At 37.2% G+C, this 24,773-nt stretch overlaps 1 protein-coding gene across 5 annotated transcripts in view; it reads right to left on the minus strand.

Moving 5' to 3' along the window:
• Nucleotides 1-937: 937 nt before the first annotated feature.
• The window catches only part of ldb2a (LIM domain binding 2a), an 87,881-nt gene continuing 64,045 nt past the window's right edge, over nucleotides 938-24,773 (minus strand). Inside the window, exons 4-9 of one of the 5 annotated variants that reach the window (XM_041990474.1) lie at nucleotides 22,524-22,646; nucleotides 17,801-17,884; nucleotides 12,963-13,086; nucleotides 11,076-11,129; nucleotides 10,170-10,306; nucleotides 938-2,983 (exon numbers count right to left, since the gene is read on the minus strand). In XM_041990474.1, coding sequence (XP_041846408.1) covers nucleotides 2,753-2,983; nucleotides 10,170-10,306; nucleotides 11,076-11,129; nucleotides 12,963-13,086; nucleotides 17,801-17,884; nucleotides 22,524-22,646 — 753 coding nt within the window. In that variant the 3' untranslated portion in view covers nucleotides 938-2,752. Of the gene's footprint in view, nucleotides 2,984-10,169; nucleotides 10,319-11,075; nucleotides 11,130-12,962; nucleotides 13,087-17,800; nucleotides 17,885-22,523; nucleotides 22,647-24,773 lie in introns of all 5 variants that reach the window. The other 4 variants (XM_041990475.1, XM_041990473.1, XM_041990472.1 and 1 more) reach the window with 4 other exon arrangements.

Raw genomic sequence — 24,773 nt, forward strand, 5'->3', positions numbered from 1 at the left:
TAATTCAATTCAATTACTTGATCTCAGAATCTGCTTAATCTAACTTAAATGTTTAAATTCAAATGAAAACAGATCCCCGTCCAAGTAACCTATTCATGAAAACCTCTGGCATTTCTCTGCTTGTCCAACTGGTACCTTATTCAGACAACATACTGTAATACAGTGGATGTAGGAAATAATAATAATAATAATAATAATAAAAGAGAATTCATATATTCTTTAATAATATAATATTCTTTGTGTAGCAGCATATTTCATTTTACAAAATGCTTTAAATGATTCAAAGTTTATTGAACTAGTATTTAATGATTATAAATGTGGAGTGAATGTAAGTGCACAAAACGTAGCCATTGTAGTGATTTCCATACTAAGACAAAAACACTATCTTCTTCTTCAGCATATTTTTCTACAATGATCATTAAGTGTTATGAAAAAAGGCAGCTATAGTAAGACGATTAAAAAAAAAGATTTGTCAATTTCTGCCATTAAATCCTATTATGGGCACAGGGAATGTGAAAAAAAAATATTTTCCTTTTTACTGATATAAATAAATAAAAAAAGAGATGGGTAAAATGTAAAAATCTAGAAATGCAGTTTCCCTCAGAATTAATAAAGATTAAAATTAGCAACTGGTAATTTAACTGCAGCCTGATCTTCCTGAAATTTGCTCAGAAATACTCAGTTTTATTTCACCTAATAGATGAAAAAGATTGATATTCCACTATATTACCTGGACAACTCCATCAACTGTGCCAAATGATAAACTGTAAAACTGAAGAAAGTTAAGCTTCTTGACAGATATATATATATAAGACAGACACGTTGTTTTCTTTTTAATACTTAGAGTTAATAGGTCAATAAAAGTAAATATGTCGCAACAGACAAAAAACAGCTGACTACACACACACATCATGTGTGTAACCAAATCAAATTCAGCTTATTTGTAAGCACGATTTATTGGCACACATAATGGTAAAGCATACATACCAGACATCAGATATGACACTGAACACCTCTGCTATATAATGTACAAATGGTGTCTAATAATACTAGGCTCAAACATATTTAAAAATGTGTTAGCTTCCTTACAAATGCACAAATAAATAACCATTAGTTCCAAGTGTATAAAGATATCTGTCATTGTCTTCTTGCCCATTTTTAAACAAAAGTTCAACAAAAGAGATCAGGGATATACTGGAGTATCAGGTCAATTAAAGGTTAAAGAACATTTGTGAACACAAACACTGGGAACTTAAAACATTTCTGTGGGGTGGATGGAATTTTTTTAGCTTAATTTTTAAAATGTAAATTCTGTTTATTACCACAATTTATTACAGAATACTCAATAATAATGATCATGTGACCATGTGGCTGTTTATTATGTTTGTGGCTTTGGTTCTGCATGAGCTAGAGAGGACAGGGACCATTAAAAGTTTGGTTCTAATAGAGGCAAACCAGTATCTATCCAAACCACCCAACAGAAATCTGAACCTCTGGTACAAAACAAAACAGCTGCCATATCCAAACTGCTTTCAGTGGCTGATTTACAGTGGACAAAATAGATTCCACTTCTATTTACAGAGCTACAAACCTTGTTACAGTGTTCCCAAACTGATGAACACAAAAAAGAGAATCCGATTGATGTGTTTTAAAAAGCACATATATCAAACAAAATTAAATTCCTATAAAATCATGCAGGAAACAGCTTTAGTATCAGTTTGGGAGTAGGTCGTTAAAGGGAAAGAAGTCCAGGAGGAGTAAAGAAAGAAGAAGAAGAAAAAAAAAAAGCATCAACGCATGTCGGCAAAGTTCACATACTGATCGGCAAAATTACAATGTGACTGCAAAGGACGAACACAATCAAACTTGTTTGCATGAAATCACAATCTGTGACGACCACAGCAATGTGGAAAAAACAATCCTAAGACACGATTTGTCCTCGTTTGAAAAGCATCCATATCGGTAGAGAAATTTTATTTCCACTTAATTGGAAATTGATTATAAACAGCGAGAGAGAAAAAAAAAAAACAACAAAAAAAACAAAAAAAAACAAAAACCAACAGCCGACTGAATTTCCAATAAAAATGCAATTGCCTCAAACAATGTTTCATTTGTCTCCAATATGGTGAGATGCTTCCATGGGCTCTGCTGGCTGTTAAAAAAACACCTTCCCTTCATGAGCTTTCTATTTCTGAGACATTTGTTTGTTGTTTTTACTCTTCTTCTTTCCTTCCCACTGTCTACAGTCAGCAAGATGACTTGTGACCTGCAGGTCAACCAATCACAGCTGTGGTTTCCCACCAGAAGAGCTGTTTGTATCTGAAGGTCCAAAGGGAGAAATTTGATCAGAAAATTTCCCACTGCATTCTCGGAAAGGAAGGAGAGAGAGAGAGAGAAAAAAAAGACACCAAAAAAAACAAACCGAAAAAGCCCCCGCTTGTGTTATTTTTACATTACAGCTGCATATGCATTGTATGCATTTCTTGTCTGTGGATATTGCTGAGCAGTGCAGCCTGTTCTCAGTGTTCTCTTAGGTGTTACAATGATTCAGAGAAGAAGAAAATATCCCAGACAGACGCAGATTGGCTGGACATGCCGACGTTAAGTTTGCAGACGAGGATTCTGATTTAGTACAACATTATGAGGCGTAGAAGCACTGCCCTCAGGAGAAGGGGGGATGTTTAAAAGTCCAGTCCACATGGAGCCAAGGATCTGTTGTTTTCTTCTTCTTTTTATTTATTTATTTTTTGTTCTACTGAGAGGGTTGGGGCGCCGTGCTCTCGGGCTTGCTATCCTGGGCAGCGGGGGGTTTGCTGCTCCAGGGTGCATTGTTTCCCAGAGCCGGGGAGCTGTTGAAGTCATCCTCGTCATCCAGACCGTTAGTTGCGTCGTACTGCGTGTTCTCCAGACGGGTGATAAGACGCTCATCCTCGTCCCCAAACTCACCGCCCATTAGGGTCGGCTCACCCACAACCATCACGTCCTGTAGAAGGAGAGAGAGAGAGAGAGAGAGAGAGAGTAAAGCACTGAAAACAGAAAAAACAAATATTCAAACTGTCCTCACTACTGTGTTACTTTGTTGTACTCTTTTTCCTTCACATACACCTCACGCATCTGAATCTTGACTGTCTCTTAGTTCCATATTTTCCCCTTTTAATGTGTGTGTTTACCTTGTTCTAAAATCTCATCCACAAATATTATTAATTTTTACACAAGCAACTGTGACGTGTTTGATTTTCTGCAGGCCGTATGCAGCCTCGGGTTGATTCAGCATCGGCATACATGCCAATATAAAGGCAAAATCACCTCAGAAGAAATTAATGCATACCTGTTTCATCTAATTCTCCGACCAAAGCACCATCTGAATATCAAATGAATAGTAATGCACCCAACATAACCTCATAATAACGTTTGCATTACTTAAAAAAATGATTATGCATGTTGTCTGTTTCTCTTGATAAGAATTTCATCAGACACTTTTTAAACTGAGGTCATAAAGACAAACATTTACAGAGACTCTTCATAGGACCTTTAGAGTCATATCATGTTTTCCATCTGGAGGAGGAGCAACCATTTGACTCTATAATGAGAGGTTTGTATTTTCCTGCTTCTATGCAGACCCCCAGCTCACAATGGAATAAAAGCATGTGTATGTGTTTCAGTGTGCATAGCACAAATGTGGTGCTTTCCAGTGAACCTATAAGCATGGTCAACCCCTCCTCAAAGCTCTCTGTGCAAATGAAACCTTCCTGTACCGAGTGGATTCCCCCAGTGCTCTGTACTCACCCCAATCAATACTCATCATGTAAGACATATTTCACAGAGATGGCCCTCTCACAGCGGGTCATGAAAGGGAAGGAGAAAGATTTATCCTTTATCTACTGATATCTGTGACTTGTGTGATGTGAAGAAATCCTGATAGAGAGGGATACCCCTTTAAAGTGCCTGGCGTTTAGTCATGTTTTTATATTCTTCTACAGAAATTATCATTGGAGGGTTATTTGTAGATTCAAACTCCAATCAATAAGCTCTGAATCATGGCTATATTTCTTTGTGAGTCTTTGTAGCTCATCCTTCTTTCCTGGCGAGCGTCAGCGCCACCCATCGTAACCTGGGAAGAAGCTGTTCAGTTAAATGGAGTGCACGCTTCACTGGTCATGTGTGTCAACGCTGTCTGGCTCGGGAGATCTCACCCTCCTCAGCCATCTCCTCTTAAACGAACACACAAAAACAGGCACATGCACTGGCACACGAGCCTAGATAAGCCTACTGTACAATCACATCCTCACACACAATCGCACAAACCTGAAAACAAACACAGACAAGCACTTGAATGCAGATAAACCCTGCCTGGGCCACATACGAGAAACTCAAACTTTAACACTCACACAGCAAGTAGTGTAGTTGTAACAAAAATCACACAACACACAAATAAAACTACACAACTGGACACAATCCAAACTCTCCACCCAAAACTCAGAGCACAAACACACACACTTTGATGGGAATCACCAATAAGAAGTAGTTCAAACCATCTTTCAACCCCCCCTAGCGACCACTTCTACACCCCACTACACCTTAATCAGGCTAATTAATTTAGGTGAGCTTTTCTACTAAATGACAATATCCGCACTGATTTGTCAATTTGCATAGCTAATTAAGTCATTAGCTAAAAATGTAGTGATTGCCAACAAGGCTTGCATTCACCATCTGTTCCTCAGAGGAGGCCTGTCAACCTACCTCTGGCCAATTTTTGGCACCCCCCCCCCTTCCCTCCTGAAGAAAACCCCTTCAACGATAACAGCTGCTGGCTAGTCTGAGACTGGGGGAGTGCTAATTGTTGGCTAATTATTACTGTCTATCCGTCTACTCATGTCATTGAGAGTTAGCTTCTGCACTAGCTGAGCAGAGGAGTCGAATGGACTAACGCAACGCTGAATGCCTCCCTGCTCCCTTGATTCACTGAGTGGGGTCATTAGCATATTTTCACAGAGATTAGGAGAGAGGATCGTAGGTATTTGCTCCGCAGGGCTCCAAAACAACAAGTGGGAATTTAGTGGGATAGGGATGACACAGTTGTCCTTAAAAGCAGGTGAAAACAGACAAGTGCAACAGTTTTAGTATTTTCTATATGAAATTTTTGTTCATTGTTGTGTTCAGTTTACAGTAAGTGGCTGTCCACTTTCAAATCATGACACATTTACCACAGAAGTTTGTCTAGTATTACCATGACTTACATGGATATAGCATTTATTGTTCTTCATTTCTTTTGAAACAAAATTTGGTAGACCTTTAAAGACTCGCTAATTTTTAAAACAGATTTAAAAACATCTCTATCATTGCAATGTTGTTATAAAACTGTTATTTGTCTTCTACTGAACATTTTGCTGCTGAGGAATAGCTTCAGAGCTTACTCTGGCCTGGTAATGAGGACAAGAAAGACAAGGGATGCAGAGATTTATAGACCCACAATCGGTACAGTCCAATATTCAGCTTGTTGACTGCAACCAACCTGTCAGCAAACATCAACCAAAAATGGAGGGCAATATTTATCATGTCCAGATTGTGTAGAAACTAAACTCACAAGATCAGTAAAATTTTCTTCAGGACTGAAATAGGTAATAAAAGCAATAAGAAAGCACTAAGTTTTATAGGGGTGAAACATTAACGTGTTAACTACGATTAATCAGTTACCAAGAATATTTGTCAGTACACAAGTTCCTGGTAAGCCTATTAGACTGGTGCACACCTCAGAGCTGTGGAGGCTCATGGCAGCTTGTGGCAGCTACAGGAAGTGCTGCTGAACTTTAGGTCTGCTCAGTTTTGGCCAGGGATATGTTCTATTTCTTCTAAATTGAAATGCAATTAAATGCATTTTTCCAGACATTATTACAACTCGAGGTTAATGTCTGTGCCTATTATTTGATTAAGTCATCCATCAAAGTCCATTTAAATTAAGAAATCGTGCTGAAATCCCTAAAATAGCTATAATATTTATGTTGGGTCAACAGCAGGGCAGAAAGCCATATCTATATTCACAACATATCAAAATACAAGAGGAAACTATTTCAGTCATGTCCTCTGATTAGATGATTTGACTAGATATTGTTTGCAAGTTGATGAGAGACCAAAGACATTTTAAAAAGTTTGTTTAGAAAAACATTTGTTTTCTGAGACAGGGCCTTTATGTATTTAAAAATTCTTCAGATGTGAGCATGGTTCAGTTTGACCTGAAAGTTTGCTGACTGAATTTCACAACACTTTTCAATGGAAGACCAAAACCAACAATGTGTTGTTCCATTTCTCAGTAATTCTCAGAGTAAACAGAGCATTTGTTGGGAATTATTTTCTGTAGCAGATTGATGCACATTTGGTTTTCTTGTGAGTAAATATTTACATATGCGAGTTAACTGAACTGAAGAAATTATTTAACAGGTTGTGGATTCTGGGCCAATACTTGTCATTCGTTCTGAGTATGAAACAAGATGTAGAGCTGTGATTATCATCAACTAAACAAGATAATTTCTGCCACGAGTCGTATTTGGCACAGTCACATCAGTACAAGTCTGAGCAATGTTTATCTTCAAAATTGTGCTTCAGTGTATAACTTCATAAATTTCAGTGTCAACCTGTTTCTATGCAGTAAAGGTTTTATTCTACAATACGTGATAGCTTCCATTCCATTCTTACACTCTGGGGATGAAACATAACATTTCTGACCTGCTGGAAGAGGCAACACATGTTCCACATGTTGACCACTAGAGGTCACTGTTGCTCATTCTATAAACTCCCCACCACCACCTTCCTTCCCCCATGCCTCCTCTTTTCCAGCCGCTGGTAACCCCACCTTCCCGTTGTGAGGGTCCACTCCTTATTGTTATTGGGCTCACGTAGGCTTGTGTTCAGCCACAAACGAACAACTTCTCAGACAAAGACAGCAGGCGTGCAACATATGTAACCAGCATGTAACCAGCCACGCTGCCTGTCTTTAAGAGACGTGCGAATGCACGGCATGAGTGGTATGGCTGATGTGTGTGTGTGTGTGTGTGTGTGTGTGTGTGTGGGTGGGAAGGTGGTGGCTTGGAGGAAAGAAAGGTGGTGGTGGGGGGGTGTAGATGGAGCAGAGAGGGTGCATCTGAAGGAGGAAGGAGCTGGGGGGGTGGAGGGTGTATACAGATATCGGTGATAATGAGAGCTGGCACAGAGCCACGCTGCCTTCTAGAGAGAAAACAATTTGCGCGTACTGTGTATATGTGTGTGAGACGTACGTTATGTATGTGTGAGATGGAGAGAAGGAGGTAGAAGAACACAGCCAGGGCAAAAAGAAAAAAAAAACACAACGAGACGGCTAACCAGCCGGCAGAATATAGAGGGTCAGACCAGGATGTCTTGAGTGTGTTCCCCATTAAAAATCACAATTAGAAAAACGTAGGGAAACCAGCAGATGGACAACCATGTGGTTTAACACGAGCAAAGAAGATAACCAGTACTAAAATTCATTAACAAAATCAGATGTAGAGTTCCTTTCATGTAACTAAAATAAATCAGCTTTAAAATACAAAACTTTGGTTGTTTTTCTGACTATATACTCTCCCAAAACACTAAACATACCTTTGATAACCATACACTAATGAACCCTTTTGTAATAATGTCTTGACATCTTAAAAAAACACTTGGCTAATGTCTGAGAAAGCTGCTGATCTTGATGAAATATTTAAAAAGAAATTAAAGCAATCAATATTATCATTGACCTCTGAGTGAGCTAGTTGCTGCACCTCCTACACTACGAAAGTCATTTTCAACTCAAACAATAAAAGCAGACATTAAGTCTTCTTTTAAAACAAATTAATATCACATGAACATCACTTCTGGGGAACTGAGAAGCCCCACTAAACCCACTGCATGGAAATGTAATAGCACCCTTAAGTTTCCCATTAAGCTGCATTATTCCGGTGTACTAGATGAACACACGTTAATGCCGAACAGTGACACTTTTTTTGGATTCAGTGCAGTTGTTTTATTTTTTTGCTGCACTGAAATGATCTGTGCTGAAGAATGACTGAGTGCTGCACCGGCACGGCTACAGAACAGTAAATTGGATGCTGTGGAGTAAATGTAATACAGCATGTGTATAATGAGCAGTCTATGGAATAAAAGCAGAGCCAGTGCAGACAACACACAACGGCGTTGAATCCTCGAGGGGAGTGTCAGCCATGTGGCGTTATACTCAGCTGTTTAAGAGGTTGTTTAACCTTTAAGTATGTCAAGTGGCCTTTTATAGAGATGTCACCAAATCATGCATAAAATGTAAACAGTGCATGTAGAGTCATGAGATAAGATGTTTGTAAAACTTGTTTTAAACCTCGTTAGAGTTGTTAGTTAATGAAAAAAATAGTTATTCTAAAAGCATAAAAAATAATAAACATATGCACAAAAAAGTACTAAATTTCCATGGTACATTTAGGAGTAACTTCTGGCAATGATGTCTTAAAAATGTAAGAATTGGCTCTTAGATATTTCAGCCTCTATTAAAAACAGCCAAAGCGTAGCGACCACATTCAAACTGCTGTTCTGATTATTATCCTCTTTACATTTTCACACATGCAGTTACCATTTTTTATGTTTTGCTAAAGTAGTAAAAATAAAAAGGAAAATAATCTTGGGGTGTTTATTGTGTTACTAAAACACATCAAATTTGCTGTAAATGATCTGTGCTTACACAGTTACTTTAATTTTATTACACTTCTTTTGATTTTTAAGTTTATAGCCCATTTTCTCAGTTGTTTGCACAAAATAAGGACTGATGGTACTGATGTTTGGTCAGGAGCAACCTCTCAGTTTTGGTTTGTTGTTTTTGTTTTTATTTTTTTTAAATAATGACAATTAGTCTAAAGCAGCTGTACATGAGAAAAAAAGAAAGCATACAAACAGGTAACAGGGGCAGAATTTTCATCTTTAAATACATATTTGGAAAGTTATTATTAAAGTTTGAGTGGGAATTTACTGTGTGGCAATCTATTAAGTTGTCATTACTTTTGATAATACATAGAAAGTTTATATTTACAATTTGTGTCTGTTTTGAACACACCTGCAAAACATCCCACAGTGTTTGCTTACCTGGTAACAACATGTTAACATAGAAAGTGCTGGCAAAGCTTGCTGTAGCAACTTACATTTTAATGCATATTTGTGATGCCTAACCTTCATAACTTTACAGTATAGTTTAATGTGCAACACAGTACTACAGTAATAGAGAAAGAAGTCCAAAAAATGACTCATGCTCGAGAGTCAAATGTTATCTTATTCCAACCCTCCAATCGCCTTAAGAAACCTGTGTTACTTGCTGAATATTGAGCTCTACAGGATTATAAATTTATATTGTTGTTCACTATTAGCAGTACATCATAAAATAAATAATAAAATAAATGTTTTTAAGAGATATTGATTAGCGATAAACATGTCTAGGGTGCTTAAACTTTTTTCTTGATTTCTTTGTTTTCTTTTGTTTTCACTGCGCCACCCTGCCTCACATCTACATGTAGTTTTCCACTAGACTTCTACCAGCACAAAACATTCAGGGTTGTGGTTGTGAGACAGAGGTGCATCAGCTCCTCCACCCACACGTTTCCCTATTTGTGCCTGAGATTTACACCTTCTTTTTTTCTTAAACCTCCCAGCTTCACCCATTTGGTTGACTATTGGGTTCAACTGGGACTTTTTAAAGATATTCTGAGAAGCTTGATTATTTCTCAAAGAAAACACAGGATGAACATTTAGAAGGAGACTACAGTAATTATTTATAATACAACCTGCAACCAAGCAGCAAAAAAAGCAGCTCTGTTCACTTCTTTTAAATATATCTGTTCCTGTAGTACTTCCCGCTTTGATAATTTCTAATGTCGTTTGTGTCACTCTGTGATATTTGACATAATTTTCTTTTGCTTTCATACAAGTCCCTCGAGCCTTCTTTGTCTCACCACATGGGCTTGAGTTGCTTTTCTACTCTCTCCTCCAGGAGCTTTTTCTTTCATTTGTGCAAATAAATTAAACCTAATAGCTGCAATACCATTAGGAATTCCTCGTGCTTGTTTCGTAACCCTGTGAACATGCAATCTGAGATAAAGAAAACAATAAAAGGAGAAGGCAAACCGAGTGGAGCTGATGCTTACAGGTACCTGACTGGAGAGGCTGAAGTTGGTGGCTGGACTGCGCTTCTTGCCGCCGGTGGTGCCTACGCTGCTGTTGGCGCTGCTGGCTGAGTTCTTCCGTTTCCTCCTCTTCGTGGTTGTCTGTCGGGCAGGCTCAGCTTTGGCGCGACCAGCAAAGAGAAACAGAGGCCATGCCAAGAACATAATGCATACAGACGGAGACAAGGTGTAGGGTGTATGTGCAGTGTGTTTGTATGTGCGTGTAAGAACATATAGTTGTGATCCACACAGAAAAAAAATCACATGTACAGACTCAAAAACATGCAGAAACAGCTGTTTAAAATGCCTGTGCATACATGCATGCATGCAAACAACACACACACACACACACATGTAGACAAGTTATACAGATAAGAGCCACTATAGTACAATAATCTGTGCTTCATCTACAAAGGTGAAACCACAAGAGCGTTAACATCTCCCAAGACATGCACTAGTAAGAAAGAACCTGTGTCATTTGCATAAATGCTCAACAGTGAACCCTGGTGTTCAACGTAATGCAAATTTGTTAATGTTCCTCAAAAGCATAAGCCAGATTTAAGCTGCTCTGCAGAGGCAACAAACACTGATATCTGTGTTGTTAAACGTCATGTTGTTTTGTTCTTTTTTACGGTTTCCATTCTTCAACATTTATTTTATTTCTATTACTTTAAAATGTTGAGCATTGGGTGAGTTACATCTTTAATCATTTATTCAATGATTTAGCCAGGTCTTTACATGCATTAAAAATTTGTAACCTAATGAGCATGCGTTGAGCAGCCATGATAAGCACGCACATAAAAATGTATTTCAGTCCATTCCAACGAGCACCAGAAAGCCGCTTTCTTGTTAGACTTCGGACAACTGACAGTCTAAGAGAGAAGATACCTTTTTTGTGATTTGTGGGAAATATTTCCGTTTTGAAGTTCTGTGGGTGTCCAGCTGAAACCGGAGCCAAAATCAAGTTTAATTTTAGCCACATGGTTGAATATTTTTCTTTTTAACAATCTAAGACAAGAGGAGATCAGAGATGACAACAGAAAAAAGAAATAACTGAACATTCAATGCTATGCAGATATTACTAAACATAACTAGGCAGCTTATGCTGTATATGAATCCTAAATGTGCAATTAAATCACAAGGAAAATCATTATTATAAAAAAAAGATATAAATGACTGACACAGGTTAAATAGAGACCTCAGTGTTTTGAGTTTTTACAAAAAAAAGTATGTAGTGCATAATTTATGGATACAAGATTTTGCAAATCCTGCTGACATTGTTAGAAAACATTATTCCTTTTAATCTCAAGAGAGGCAGAAAACACCGCTGTGATCTTCAAACAGATGTCTGAAAATGAAATAAATTTTTCGAGGTTCTTTCTAATCACACCAAGGGAGATGCTCTCATATTCAGTTAGAACAATTAGAGACTCATGATACAAACAAAACTGAAACTATAAATCAGACCCAAAACGATAAAGGAATTTTTTATCAGTATCTGTCCTTGTTTGATTCTCTGACTTTGACAGATGTGTGTGTACAGAAAAAAAAAAGCAAGTCTATTGTGAGAGACAATCATTTCTGTTATCCCACTGGTTTCCTCCGATGTCGAGCCGGTGACGCACTAAAATCACTTCCATTTCCACTGAAAGGACTTATCAGAGCATAAATGCACCCGTGGCTTCCTTCCTGGCCAAATCCCAACCAGTTTCCAAGTTGCAAAAGAATTGCAGGAAAAGGGGAATAACACGCCACCAATAAGGAAAACCTCAATTTCAGCTGAACTGCAACGATCAGGCAACTATTGTGTCAAAATAAAGATAGATCACCTTTTTTCAAAAGGGTCAAACACACAGACTTCAAGTAGGACTTGTTATATTTAACATTTAAAAAGTTTTAACAAGAAGCCAACCAAGCTGCAGAATACACAAGACTATATATTCATGATATTCCATATCATGTTTATAGTCCATGAGAACAAATAACTATCAGTACAATCAGGAGTCTTTTTTTTTTATATTCACAGAAAATTCTGTACTTTCTTTCTCTGTTTTTTTCTTTTCTTTGAAGAACGTCACTGACGCTGGGGAGCCGCTGGCCGGGGAGCTGGATCTAGCAGTTTGATTACACCCCACACTCTTAATTAAAGTTACACAGGTCTGAGTCAAAGGCTTTTTGACTGGTGTTGGTTTTTAAAGACATCTCGTCACGCCTCGCTAAGCATTGCTGTAATTTGCAGCCACTCCGATGTGTCCAAAAAGAGAAAAAAAAAGAAAAAGCTTGGCTTACTCTCTCTCCGACTTAAGACTGCACAGCCAATTTAAGCCTGGTACTTTTCAGAAACCACCCAACAAACATCAATCACAGTCGGCAAGGAGGCCCGTTAAGACTGGTGGGGTTGAGATTCAAGAGGCAACCCTGAATTCTGATTATTTCTTATACCTGACAGGCAAAACATATCTGAGAGATTAAGATGTATAATGGCTAATTTGGGAACATAAATGATGCAATGGAAATACATTCTCAGTGGAAAATATTCATATTTCTGCACCGTCATTGATGGGATGGAATTGAAGGCTGTTTAAAATGCACCTTAAATGCTCAGCAGAGGAAATGTTTAAATCTTATTACTGATTCCTTACGGAACAAAAAGCTTGTATTTTGGATCTGTTATTATATTAACTGTCATTCCTTCAGAAAGCTTTTTCAGTCTTCCTAAACTGTGGGAGTTCTGGTTTTTATTGCAATACATTTAAGTTAGTAGTGGATAGTTACCTGGAGGAGCTACCATTCTCTGCCATTTTTGGAAAAGACATGTCTTGAGACAGTCCCGGGGGCTGAGGTTGTAGGTTTTGTGCCTTGACATGAGCTCCTGCATGGGCTCCAGGATGACACACAACTGCAAACATAACAGGAAAAGCAACCATTTTGATCTTAAAATGTGTATAATACAAGTATTTATGCACACACGCTTCCATCTTTAGCAGGAGCAAACATAGTGAACAACTTATTCCCACACTGTGCTCCGGCAATGTTCTCTTAAAAGACCTTAAGTACAATATTCAGTCTGGAGAAACTAAATCTCTGGTGATCTGCAGCGAGAGGAACCAGGGGTCAGCCTGTCACCTTAAATACATCAGGATTGGCTTATCCAGATAACATCTGGAAGACATTACAAGTTGGTCAGCCCGCTCTGTTGGGCAGCATCCAGATGCTTGTTGGAGCCATTGGCCAGGCACAGGGCTGCCTACATTTAACCAACCATAGGGTAACGCAGGGATCAAACTCCAGGCAACACGCCCAGTTTAATTTCCCGGTTTTTAAACCTCAGTTTTCTCTTTTAAGGAAGAAATTTACCATTAAAGTTTGTCTTGTGTTACAAAAATGATAAAAAAAAAAACTTTTCATCTCTTGCAAACTCATTTTCTAATATAAAACTTACACACAGATGAAAACAGGCAAAACAGCCTACCATTCATTGTGATTATATCATCAATTTTTCATTTATTCTTTTAGTTGGCATTCCTCCCCCGCTTTCTGTCTCCTCTTTACTGCCAGCTTACAAATGAAAACAAAGCAATGAGAGTAGCAGAAGGACCACTTATTGAAATAACTTTGAACAAACCACATAAATACAGGAGTATCCAGAATGACTGGGATGGAGATCTTTCTGGATTGGCTTGCTTGGCAAGGGTCTAACTCCATCGCTGGCCTTCAAATCTGTTTCCTATTAACTGCAAATGTTGCAGAATCACTCCGTTACTATAACTGACCACAAGCATTTAAGTTCTCCTGGTGTTTCTGTGTCCTGCTCAGTGGGGTGCAACATCTATAAAATACCTCAGATGGGTAAATATGTCAAGAACACTTTTGTGTAATCATCGGGACTGTATGATTTTAGAAGTAAATCCTGTATCACAAGTGTACCTGTCACATGGAACAGATTTCCTACTTGATTTTGCTTGTAAGAACCTGAACTTGTTCCACAAATTGAAACAGATGTTGAAATAGTCAACAGTAAAGATTTTGAATCTCTACCTGAAACGTCCAAACTCCGTCTCCAAGTTTTACACGTTAACATTTCCTGGTCTCAAGCCTGCAGGCAACCAGTCAGCTGTGGTGCAGGCTAAAGCAAGCTTCTGCAGTAGATCCCACATAAATCTTTGCTGTTGTACTTTTTTGTTAATTTATTTCTGTTTATTAGGTTTTATATGTATTTATTTATATCATTGCCTTGTTTTAGTTTTTTGACTCTGATGCTCTTTGGTCAACCAGAGCCAGGCTGTGGATTGTTTAGTTAAACTCAAAACAAGAAGATGGAAAGGAACAGTTTAATTTTCAGGGATCTGGGGAGGGACAGCAAATTTAAAAAGTTATTTTAAGATTATTAACACATGGAATGTTTCTAAAATCAAATAGTCTTCTTCAGTTCTAGTGATGCCATTATATAGGCTAGAGCAGGGGTGGCCAACGTCGGTCCTCAAGAGCCACAATCCTGCAGGTTTTCCATGCATCCGTGCACCAACACGCCTGACTCAAATTAAATGGATCCAACAGCCTATTAGGATCTGCACAATGACTCATTAGTTTAAGTCAGGTGTGTCGAGGCAGGGACGCATTTAAAACCTGCAGGATTGTGGCTCTCGAGGACCGACGTTGGCCACCCCTGGCCTAGAACAGTAGGCAAGTTCAGTCCTAGAGAGCCGCAGTCCTGCAGGTTTTAGATGTTTCCCGCTCCAACACACCTGATTCAAATGAAATGGAACCAACAGCTTTTTTTTTGTTCTGCTTATACACTCATTGATTTGAATCAGAGATCCATCCAGTACATGCAGGCCTGCAGCTTTCTAGAGCCAAACGTGCCTACCCCTGGACTAGAGCAACTTTGGCTATGATATCTACCGTTGTTAAAAGACCATAAGTTCCAGCAGGACACAAACATTGAACAGTTCTACTCATTATGAACCTTTTTATCAACTTTCTTACTCATTGTTGGGTATGCCTACGGTTGTAGGAAAATTCTGTCACATCAGCTGGACATTTGCTGCAACAGGAAGAACTGACTTAAACCAGAACAACAACATAGCGATCAAAAATGTCCACAAACTTGCGGTAATGTAAAGTCAAAACTGCTGCAGTGACAGTAGCCATGGGCTTACTAGGTTGATCAAGGGCACTCTTACAATGATTACTGAGAGAAAGGAGACTGTTAATCATTCACTGCATGCTCAAATGATCTCATCTGACCTTCAGCTTCTCACCACTCCTACTTTTCTGATGTCGGCTTTAATCAACATGCTCTTTCCATCTCCAGTTGATCTGTACAGCAGAAACTGAACAAAAAACTACAGAAAACCATTAGAAGAGATTTGTATAATGAACAAGCTACCTACTGTTATTTGTATAGCAGCTTTAGAAGCTTTTGTACAAGTCGTTTGACAACATCGGGAGTCCTTACAGAAATGATGGATATTCACCAGGTTTTAAACTGGTTATCATAATAATGCCAAATTACCCTACGTAAACATGGCATGTGTGTTGCTTTTGTCTCAGTGAGGATGGCAGTATTTTGATGCTGTACTGCTGAAGGTAAAGTGAACATCCCTGTAGCAGACGAATCCAGTGTTCTCTTCTGATAGTTCCCTCCTGACATAGCTCAGCCAACTAGCCCTGGCTCTCTGCCTGAAAACAAGGGCTATTTTCAGGCTGAATAGTAGGAAGCCAGCAGTTCCAATACATGGAAAGGCTTATACACTACAAATGAAAAAAACAAAAAAGAAAGAGTGTGTGTTTGAGTGTGAAAGAAAGGCCAGCTGTAACTCTCAGCCAGGAAACTGTCAGTCTCTGCTGGAAGGACTGATAAATGTTGGGAATGGCCTAGTCCAAAGACACATTATTTGCATGTGAGGAAAGGATATATTTTTACTTGTCAACCTCGGATAAGAGCATGAGAAAATATCATTTGCAAAGTGTGCAAATTGTTGAATAACAGTGGCTAGACATCAGTCGTTCCTAGCGTGAAGATCCGGATGTTAATTGGAATGTTGCAAGAAGATCGTAGAAAGAAATTTTCTTTTCCCAACTTCACTTTTCTTGCTGCTTAGTTTTATCTCTTAGATTTTAAAAGGGAATCCAAATGATAATAGTCTGAAAACGAAAACTTGAAGTTGTACTTCTCAACTGAAGTGAGTGCAATCTAATCTAATTTGCTTTGTGTCAAGTTTCATGAATTAACAAGCAGTGAGAACCAAGGCTCAATGTATCAAAGAATCTGACTCAGTCATCATTTTCCTGTTGTCCCTTTAAACTTGCCAATTCAATAAAACACTAAGATATTTTTTGAAGCCTAGAAAATATGAACTACTGAAATGAAAATCTCATAACATCATGCTCATGTTTTTCAGCTGCATTTAAAACGCTTAGTCGTCTACAAAAGTCAGCTGATTTCTAATTCACCAGATGCGACAGTTTCTGCAAAATCTTTTAGATTTAAAGCCAAAGTGAGTCATGCTCAGATTGTTTAGACATAAACAGCTTAACCTCTAACATAAAATGCAAGTTGTCAGTAAACAAGGCGTGAACACACACTGTCTCCTTTCCTGAGCACTGACCATAACCAAAATAAAGAGTAAGCAGAAGGGGAACCTTTAGTGTGTAATTACAGATACTTGAATTATGTGTTTTCTCTTTTAGCCACATTAGAGTTGCTTTCTGTATAGAAAATCATTGTTATAGAAAAACAAAAACAGCCGCCCTGCTCCTTCACTGTGAGCCTTTCTTCACTTGGCTATAATAAGCAGTGGAGGTGCCGTTCTCTGATTCGCGCCATTTCACAATTATGAGTCTCAACAGGGAGCTTTCATTAATGTTATGCTAATTTTCTGTATCCAATTAATTCTTCCCTCTCCCCGTTCCTCTTCTGTTCGCTCTTGTTCTCCCATTTGGAAATCGTTGCTGTCAGTCAACTGTGTGGTTAAAAAGCACAAACAGAACCCTGTGAAATAATCACTAATGTATTCGGTCGACTTACACTTTCGGTTTCTGTTAATTATATTGCTGCAGTCAGGTTAAAAATATGTATATGTATAAAGTAAAGAGAAAGTAAGCACTTATTTTTGTTTTTATGCTATACACTTTTGAAAATACAAACCTTTATTTCCCTTAAAAATTAAGTAGAAGAAGAAAAAAAAAAGTTAACCCAACAATGTGACTGAGGACTGAATATGGAAAAGCAGTAAACGATTTCTTGGAATTAAGTCAAACTTAGCCATTCAAACACCTGCAAATGCAAAACTGTAAATAAAATATGACATTTTTACTGCTGAGCATGTAAGCACAAAGTGGACCACGTTACAAAATAAAAAGCAAAAATATTCTACATAATAAAAACAACATTATGCTGTCTAGACATACGAGTTACTAAGAAATAATGAGTAACATAAATTACTGCGATATGTTTAAAAATGGACAAGAATTGTTCTTCAGTGTTCATGAAATGTGAGGAGAAACAAAAGAAAAAGCAGAATGATAGTCATAGACATTGTCAGCCGACGCACAGATACACCCACACATACATACACATATACACACATTCATATACACACATCTCCTACCCTGAGGTAGTTGAGGGTGAAGTTGGTCAAGCCCATGCGAGTGATGTTTTTGGACAGTTGTTCCAGCACCTGAGGGTCTTGTGCCTAAAGACAGCAAAAGAGAAAAGAAAATAAGGATACACACACACACACACACACACAAATATATACATATACATATATATATATATATATATATATATATATATATATATATATATACATATAAATATATATATATATATATGATGGGTGGAACTTGATAAAAAATGTATTTATGTAATTATAGGCTTTATAATTTATTAATCTTGATTAATCACATTTTAATTGCATAATAATATTTGGCCCAACTAAAAACATTTTATAATATAAATGTATTTTAGTGGACAACTGAATCAAATACACAGACATTATTATTGTTAACTCAAGCTCTAAATATAACAGCAAAGACGCTAAGTTGTTAGCCGAGCTCTGACAGGTGCAGCAGTGTCACTGGCGTACTGGAAACTGTGCACTGACAAACGTATTGTTCAGAATTCAAACTACAATTAAATGCATTCATATTTTTAATGTGAAATTAAAATTTTCTCTTTTATATATATTGTAGTGTAGGGAAACGTTAAAATTTTTAATCATGGTTGATCGCATTTTCTGCCCATTTGCATGAGTTTTGATGGATAAAGAGAAATGCCGGTTCTTTTTTTTATTTCTTAAATGCCAGACAGAAAACATTTCTTCATTTTAATAAACACGCTCTTTCCTGATTACATCAGATGCACTGCTATAGCAGGACCAGACATGGAGGAAGAAGCATTGGACTGCAAGCCTCTGCATATGGTTTCTCTATATTCAGAACCAGTAAACAAGACCAAAACAAAACAAAACAAAACAAAACAAAACAAAACAAAACAAAACAAAACAAAACAAAACAAAACAAAACAAAACAAAACAAAAAAACTGTGTTAAGGAACATTGAATGAATGATGCTAACTTACTGAAAGAAGAGCCAAATAAATAAAAAATGAAATCCATTTTAATTTGAAGGCATTTTGCTATTAACTTTATACAAAAGACATAATAATGTATTTACAAGATGCATTCTAAAGATTAAGAACCACCCAAATCTATTTAAATTTTTTTTAACTTGAACTCTTAGATTATGCAGTATTATAAAATTAGTGTGGGAGTACAGGGTATATCTTCAATAATAGCAAAGTAAAAAAAAAAAAACAAAAGGCCAAGCTGGCAATTATAGGGGTGAATCTGAAGACACGATTATTCACTGAGCTTGTTTGCTGCTCCACAAATAAGCATTCACATCATAAAAAGCTGTAGGTATTGACAGAGCAAAACATAGCCCAGACTGAGCAGAAGCAGCAAGCACACTTGCGTTCATGGCCTCATGAAAAATGCATAATTCTATCTCAGGCAGCATCTCGGTGTGTGGAGAAAGAGGGAAGAGAGGGAGTCCTTTTGTACCGTCAGCAGACCAACATGAGTGACGGAAGAACTGAACTAGTGTGCATTATTTGGCAGCCCATTGAACACAGTCTGAATTACTTTACTCATCAAGAAGAATTAGGATAAACATACTCTGCAGAAATTGTTTGTGGCACCACTTTTGCAGTGATGTATCAACAATTTGTGTAGCAACCTGCAGAAATACTGACATATATGGAGAAAAGGCGACAGAGGCAATCTATTCCAGAGACCTCGCAAACAAAAGAATACAAAAATATTCCAAATTTAAGATGCAGGGCAGTGGTTCAAATAGGAATTTGAAACAATGAAAAACAGTGCCAGCGAGCATCTACAGCACATGCATCAAATTTAAAGTGAGAGAAGTCAAGCTGTTGCTCAGCAGTAGTGCAAAGTAAACTATATGTAACTGTTTACCACCATCAGTTGTGAGAGTTTAAGAGACAAATACTGCACTTTTGAATGCATCATATCTATTTTACAGCTACAGCTTCCAGTTACCATTCAGATTAAGATCAATTTGACTAATTATTTCACACGGCTGCAGGTTAGATCAACTATGCATATAAAAATAACTCATCTCAGCCTGGTTTAACATAAACAGTAAATGCTGCATAACTTAACCAGTAAATACAGAGATACACACAAATTACATCACAGTCTAAACAAAACTGTTGAGTATATTCTCTTTGTTGTGTGGCTGTTAAACGTCTTCCTATCCAGCTGCAGTACAATTTCTTTTGCTACTGTATGTATACCTATATGATGTACTGAATTAAAAAAAAGCAAAACAAAACATGCAGTACATGCCTTATCTGTTATAGTGTTTCTGTATGTATTGTTTTTTTTCTGCATTTTGCATCATTGTTTGAGTGTTTTTCTATATGTCATATGAGTGTATGTTATTTTTAAATATCTAATTCTAGATATCTTCACCATTTAGTTTTAGGATAGACTGTAAGAAAAAAGTTTCATAAAAAAAAAAGAAACAAACTAATAAAAATGAACATTTAGAAAGTTCTGTTACTGAAAGTTGACTTTTTGAAGTAATGATCTAGAGGACGTTGCAGGAACTGTACTTAACAGTGATAGTCAATAGTTACAAATCAAAGCTGAATATTTAAACCAAACTTTTAAAGACATAAACATCTGAACCTGTTCAATCTCTCATTCATTATTTGTCTTTCTAATGCATGTGTCAAGTTTATGTGCCTTAATCTGGATTTTTGGACAATAAAAATGATTTTACACCAAGTTGCTGCAGAGTATATTCATCTTGTATTCACGCTACAACAAAATATTTTTATTATTATTCCATCTTTTATTTGATGAATCAGTCAGTAATGGATCAAAGCAGTTACAGGCAAATTCTTTCTAAACTTCAAAGAAGTATGTCAAGAACAAACTTTAATTCTTTTTCAAACAGCTTCTCATAAGGCTCAATGAAAAAAAAAAAAAAGTTCAGCAGCACTTACTTCAAATAGTTTGAAGATGTAGCTGCTTTGGAAACCTGCTATGTCTGTACCAGAATCTGCAGTTTCAACTTTCCTATTCTGACTCCCATGTGACTATCTGCTTTCATTAGCCCAGGCAGCGATCAAAAGAAGGAACTCACACTCAAACACAAATCACCGAAGAGCTGGCCAAGAGCCACGATACCCCACAATATCCCACTCTCCCAGAATTAAGGTGAATACCCAGAGGGGCCAATTTATTGGTGAGAGGAAATTCATATGAAGATCTGGCCAATAAGACAGGCTGTGCTCCTACACCTTTAGGTCCATCAGGGTAACTAAGGAAATGTTGAAGGAATTAATCCCACTTAAATTATCAAGCAAACAACAGGGGCTGCATGTACATCAAGTGTTGTACATGTTTCTCTTGAAAGAGATTTTGCTGACATAATTTTTTTTCATGTATGTTTACTATTATGGTGAATCCCTACTCTAAGTGTTTTGGAAAGGAGGAAACAAATTGCTGTCATCTATGTCATAAAAAAAGCAAAACTTCCTCATTCTTGCTTTTTAAAGGATTTTAAATTAAATGATTTTAGCATCTTGAGACTTTTGGGACGTCTTTCGTTGGATTTTTGCTGCTTTCAGTGGGTGACAGGTTAGGACGGCATGCAGGCCAGTTTTTACTGAGCTATGCTGTGCTCAATCCTGCAGAATGGGGTCTTGCTAAAATAACCAAACACACTGGAATCATGAAAAACTTTCAGATATAAACGTGTCTCCAGGTGTACAGATTATGTCATGGACACAAATGCATCCTCGTGACGTCAGGAAAACTGGCTCCCTGTTACTACCCATCTCAACTTTGCTTTTGAACGTTACTCTTGACAACAAGAATAAAAATTAAGTGAGTTGTTAACAAATATGTTCTGCTTAATTCAAATTTTACACAGGGCTCAAGCCATTTCTCTAGATATTTAGTTACAAGTAGAGACAAATATGAGTGCGACAGCTACAGTCTAATTAATACTATATTACACTACTTTTGATAATGCAGAAAGAAACACTTTATTTGGAAAAAGAAGAATCATAGTGGTTCAAAACTAACACTCTAAAATGATTTTATTTTATCTAAAACATAACAGATACTTAAAAAAATAATTACAATGACTTTTGATTTCTCTTTCTGTTTTAAACATTGTGATGCTGAAATCTATTCTAACCATAATCCGTTTTGTTGAGAGCCAACTCAAGAATTACCTTAAAGGATTTTATAATTAATTTGACAATTAAATTATGTCAGCACTTCTTCATATGTGACATATAAAATCCCCATGAGAGTTTTGCAACTTGAAGTACTTAAACATGTGAAAGCCTATACAGTGAAAATGATTGGGGTCATGTGAGTATATATAAAATCTGGCATCGTTTTCTCTAATAACAGGGCTGCATTGTGCACTTTCATGTTAGAGTCAACTGAAAACACAGACCTGGTATTATTGCTTGCTTCATAGCTCTGGTGGCTGAATGCGTGTTACACTTAGTAGAATTAAGCAGATTATTTATTCGACCTTGTTTTTTTTTTCTTCTTCTTTTTCTCTCCCAATTTTTTTTTTTTTTTTTTTTAGATGAGGGCTGTTTTTGTCCTTTGTTGTCTTTGATGTCTGCAAATAAATAGGTTTGCAAAAATCCCATCAAACAGCTTTATTGGCATTTAAATGAACATGTTTTAACTCGTTCACATTCAAAAACTGACACCCAGAACAGGCAGATGTGTGTTTTGTGACACGTGTTAATGATGCCACACTTACATGCATGGCCAGGATACTGCGAGGGATGAGCTCCCGGTACTGCCGGATGGTAAAGTGCCATGTCTTGATCCTCATCAGGTCGTCAAAGGCAAACTCCAGTATCAAACGACCCTCTGTACAAACCTGCACAAAGAGCACATATTTGGCGTTACTTCACAGCTCTCCTCAGAGGCCTTTAACTGGCAGGCAGGCAGCTGATGAAGTGATTTGAAGAAGAAAAGAGAAATCAGTGTTTGTTGGTCAGGTATTATTTTAATAAAAATGTTGGAAGTGTTTTGTCTCATTTCTGGAATTCGTTCAAGGACTTTGCAGCATAAAGCTATTATGTTTTCAATATTTACTCTGTCCCAGGGCCTCTAAACCATTTAGCTATTTCTAGAATGCAAAAATAAATGTAATCTGGAGAGGGGTGTGTTTACGCCAGAGACAAAAGAACTTCAGGTCAGAAAGAGGTGCCAATTAGGAAGAGATGGAAAGAGACAGTGAGGGGGGGGGGGGGGGGGGGGGGGGCAACATTTTTTTCCGCTCCTTTAGCTGAATCCAGCGTTACTCTTTCGCTTCTCCTGTATTTCGTTGCTGTGACAACGAGGAGAGCAAGAGAAATGGAGGGACAGACAGAGAGAGAGGGGGAAAAAAAAATCAGCTGATTAGTTGGCATGGCAACAGCAAAGATGTAATCCCACCAGACACACTCTAATCAATGCCCCCAGCGCAGATGGTCTCCTGAGGATCAACAAGAAAGAGGCCAGCGGACATACTGCACCCCCACTCCTTTATTCCTCCCCCACAGTAGTCCCCCTCCTCACCCATTTCTCCCCAATTCCCACCTATCTACCTTTGCTGGTCACGTGCCAACACACTCAGTTTAAAAGAAAAGAAAAAAAAAAAAGAAAAAGCTTTACTGCTCTAAAAACAATTTCTCTGCTGTCTTGACTGTAAATACATGTGTTCAGCTTTCCCAGCCATGTGCTTCCCTCAGTTATTCAGATTAAAATAGGAATTACTCAAAAAAAAGTTTAGTTTTATACTCATCTCATATTGACATGGCATTTTATTTTTGTCTTTCTTATTTTATTATCACTGCCATGTTATTACCACAACTATACTTCAATATATAATCAATTACACTGCATTATAACTAATTTGCAGTTAAAATATACACATAATTTTGTTATGATTAGATAACTTGATTTCTCTGAAGTGTTTTTTTTTTTTACCTCTAGTCAAAAATGACTTTAGACTATAGAAATGAACTTTCACTAACTGTGTTTGTCTGAGCTGATAACAGTGGATTAAGAGTTATTTGATTTTTGGAAAAAAAAACTCTGCTGTTTAATTAACATTCTTTTAATTTAATTATTTTTTACATCATATAATGCAGTATGTTTAATATTATAGCAACAGCTGAGCCCAGATTTCAGATTGAAAGGAAAGATGTAACATGAATTGTAACCCCCTAAAGTCAAAACACATTCTAAAATAACATATATTATTCTTAAATAACACTCCATTTATTTGTAAACTTTTTTTTTTTTTACCATATAAGCCATTTAAAAACCTAGCATAAATTGCCAGAATCCTTATGACTTCACACTTTTAACACGGTTCCTAGCTTTCTTAGCCAGTTATACTTCAGTTTTGTATTGTACAGCAACGTTATTGTTATGGGATATATATTTATATATGGACTAATGGCAATCACTTTACTAGTATTCAAATTGTAGCTGAATACAAAAACTTCAACTTTTCTGTTTTTCTCCTCCTACTTTGGAATGAAATGCATCTAATTATGTAGCGGATGACTTTTCTGCCTCCTGGCAGCTGAAACCTATTAAAAGACCAAATATTAAGGCATGAAAGAAACAAGTAATTTTTTAAATCTTTCCTAAAAGTGCATGTGTGTGTGTTTGTATTTTTATGTTATTTACCCACCAGCTGTGAAATAACTTGAATTGTGTTTACTAGTGAGCCAGTGTTGTATGATGTTTTCCAGGTCTACTGCCTACTGTGAAACAACAACACACTATTGATTCCTACTTCCATAGCACCAACTGTGTCCTTAGCATCGCATCCACTAATGCTTCTGTTTCTCTCTGCAAGCGTTCTGCTTCTCAGTAACTGATGAAGAATTTGGTAAATCGCCTAAATCAGAACCAGACTAAAAATATCACTTTAATTGCCAACTGCAATAACTGTGCAAGAATTTGTCTTAGTGGCACTGGTGCAGAGACACAATTGCAGTTAGAGCTG

This window comes from Melanotaenia boesemani, chromosome 7 (assembly GCF_017639745.1).
Source record: "Melanotaenia boesemani isolate fMelBoe1 chromosome 7, fMelBoe1.pri, whole genome shotgun sequence".
In the NCBI taxonomy this organism is placed as follows: domain Eukaryota; kingdom Metazoa; phylum Chordata; class Actinopteri; order Atheriniformes; family Melanotaeniidae; genus Melanotaenia; species Melanotaenia boesemani.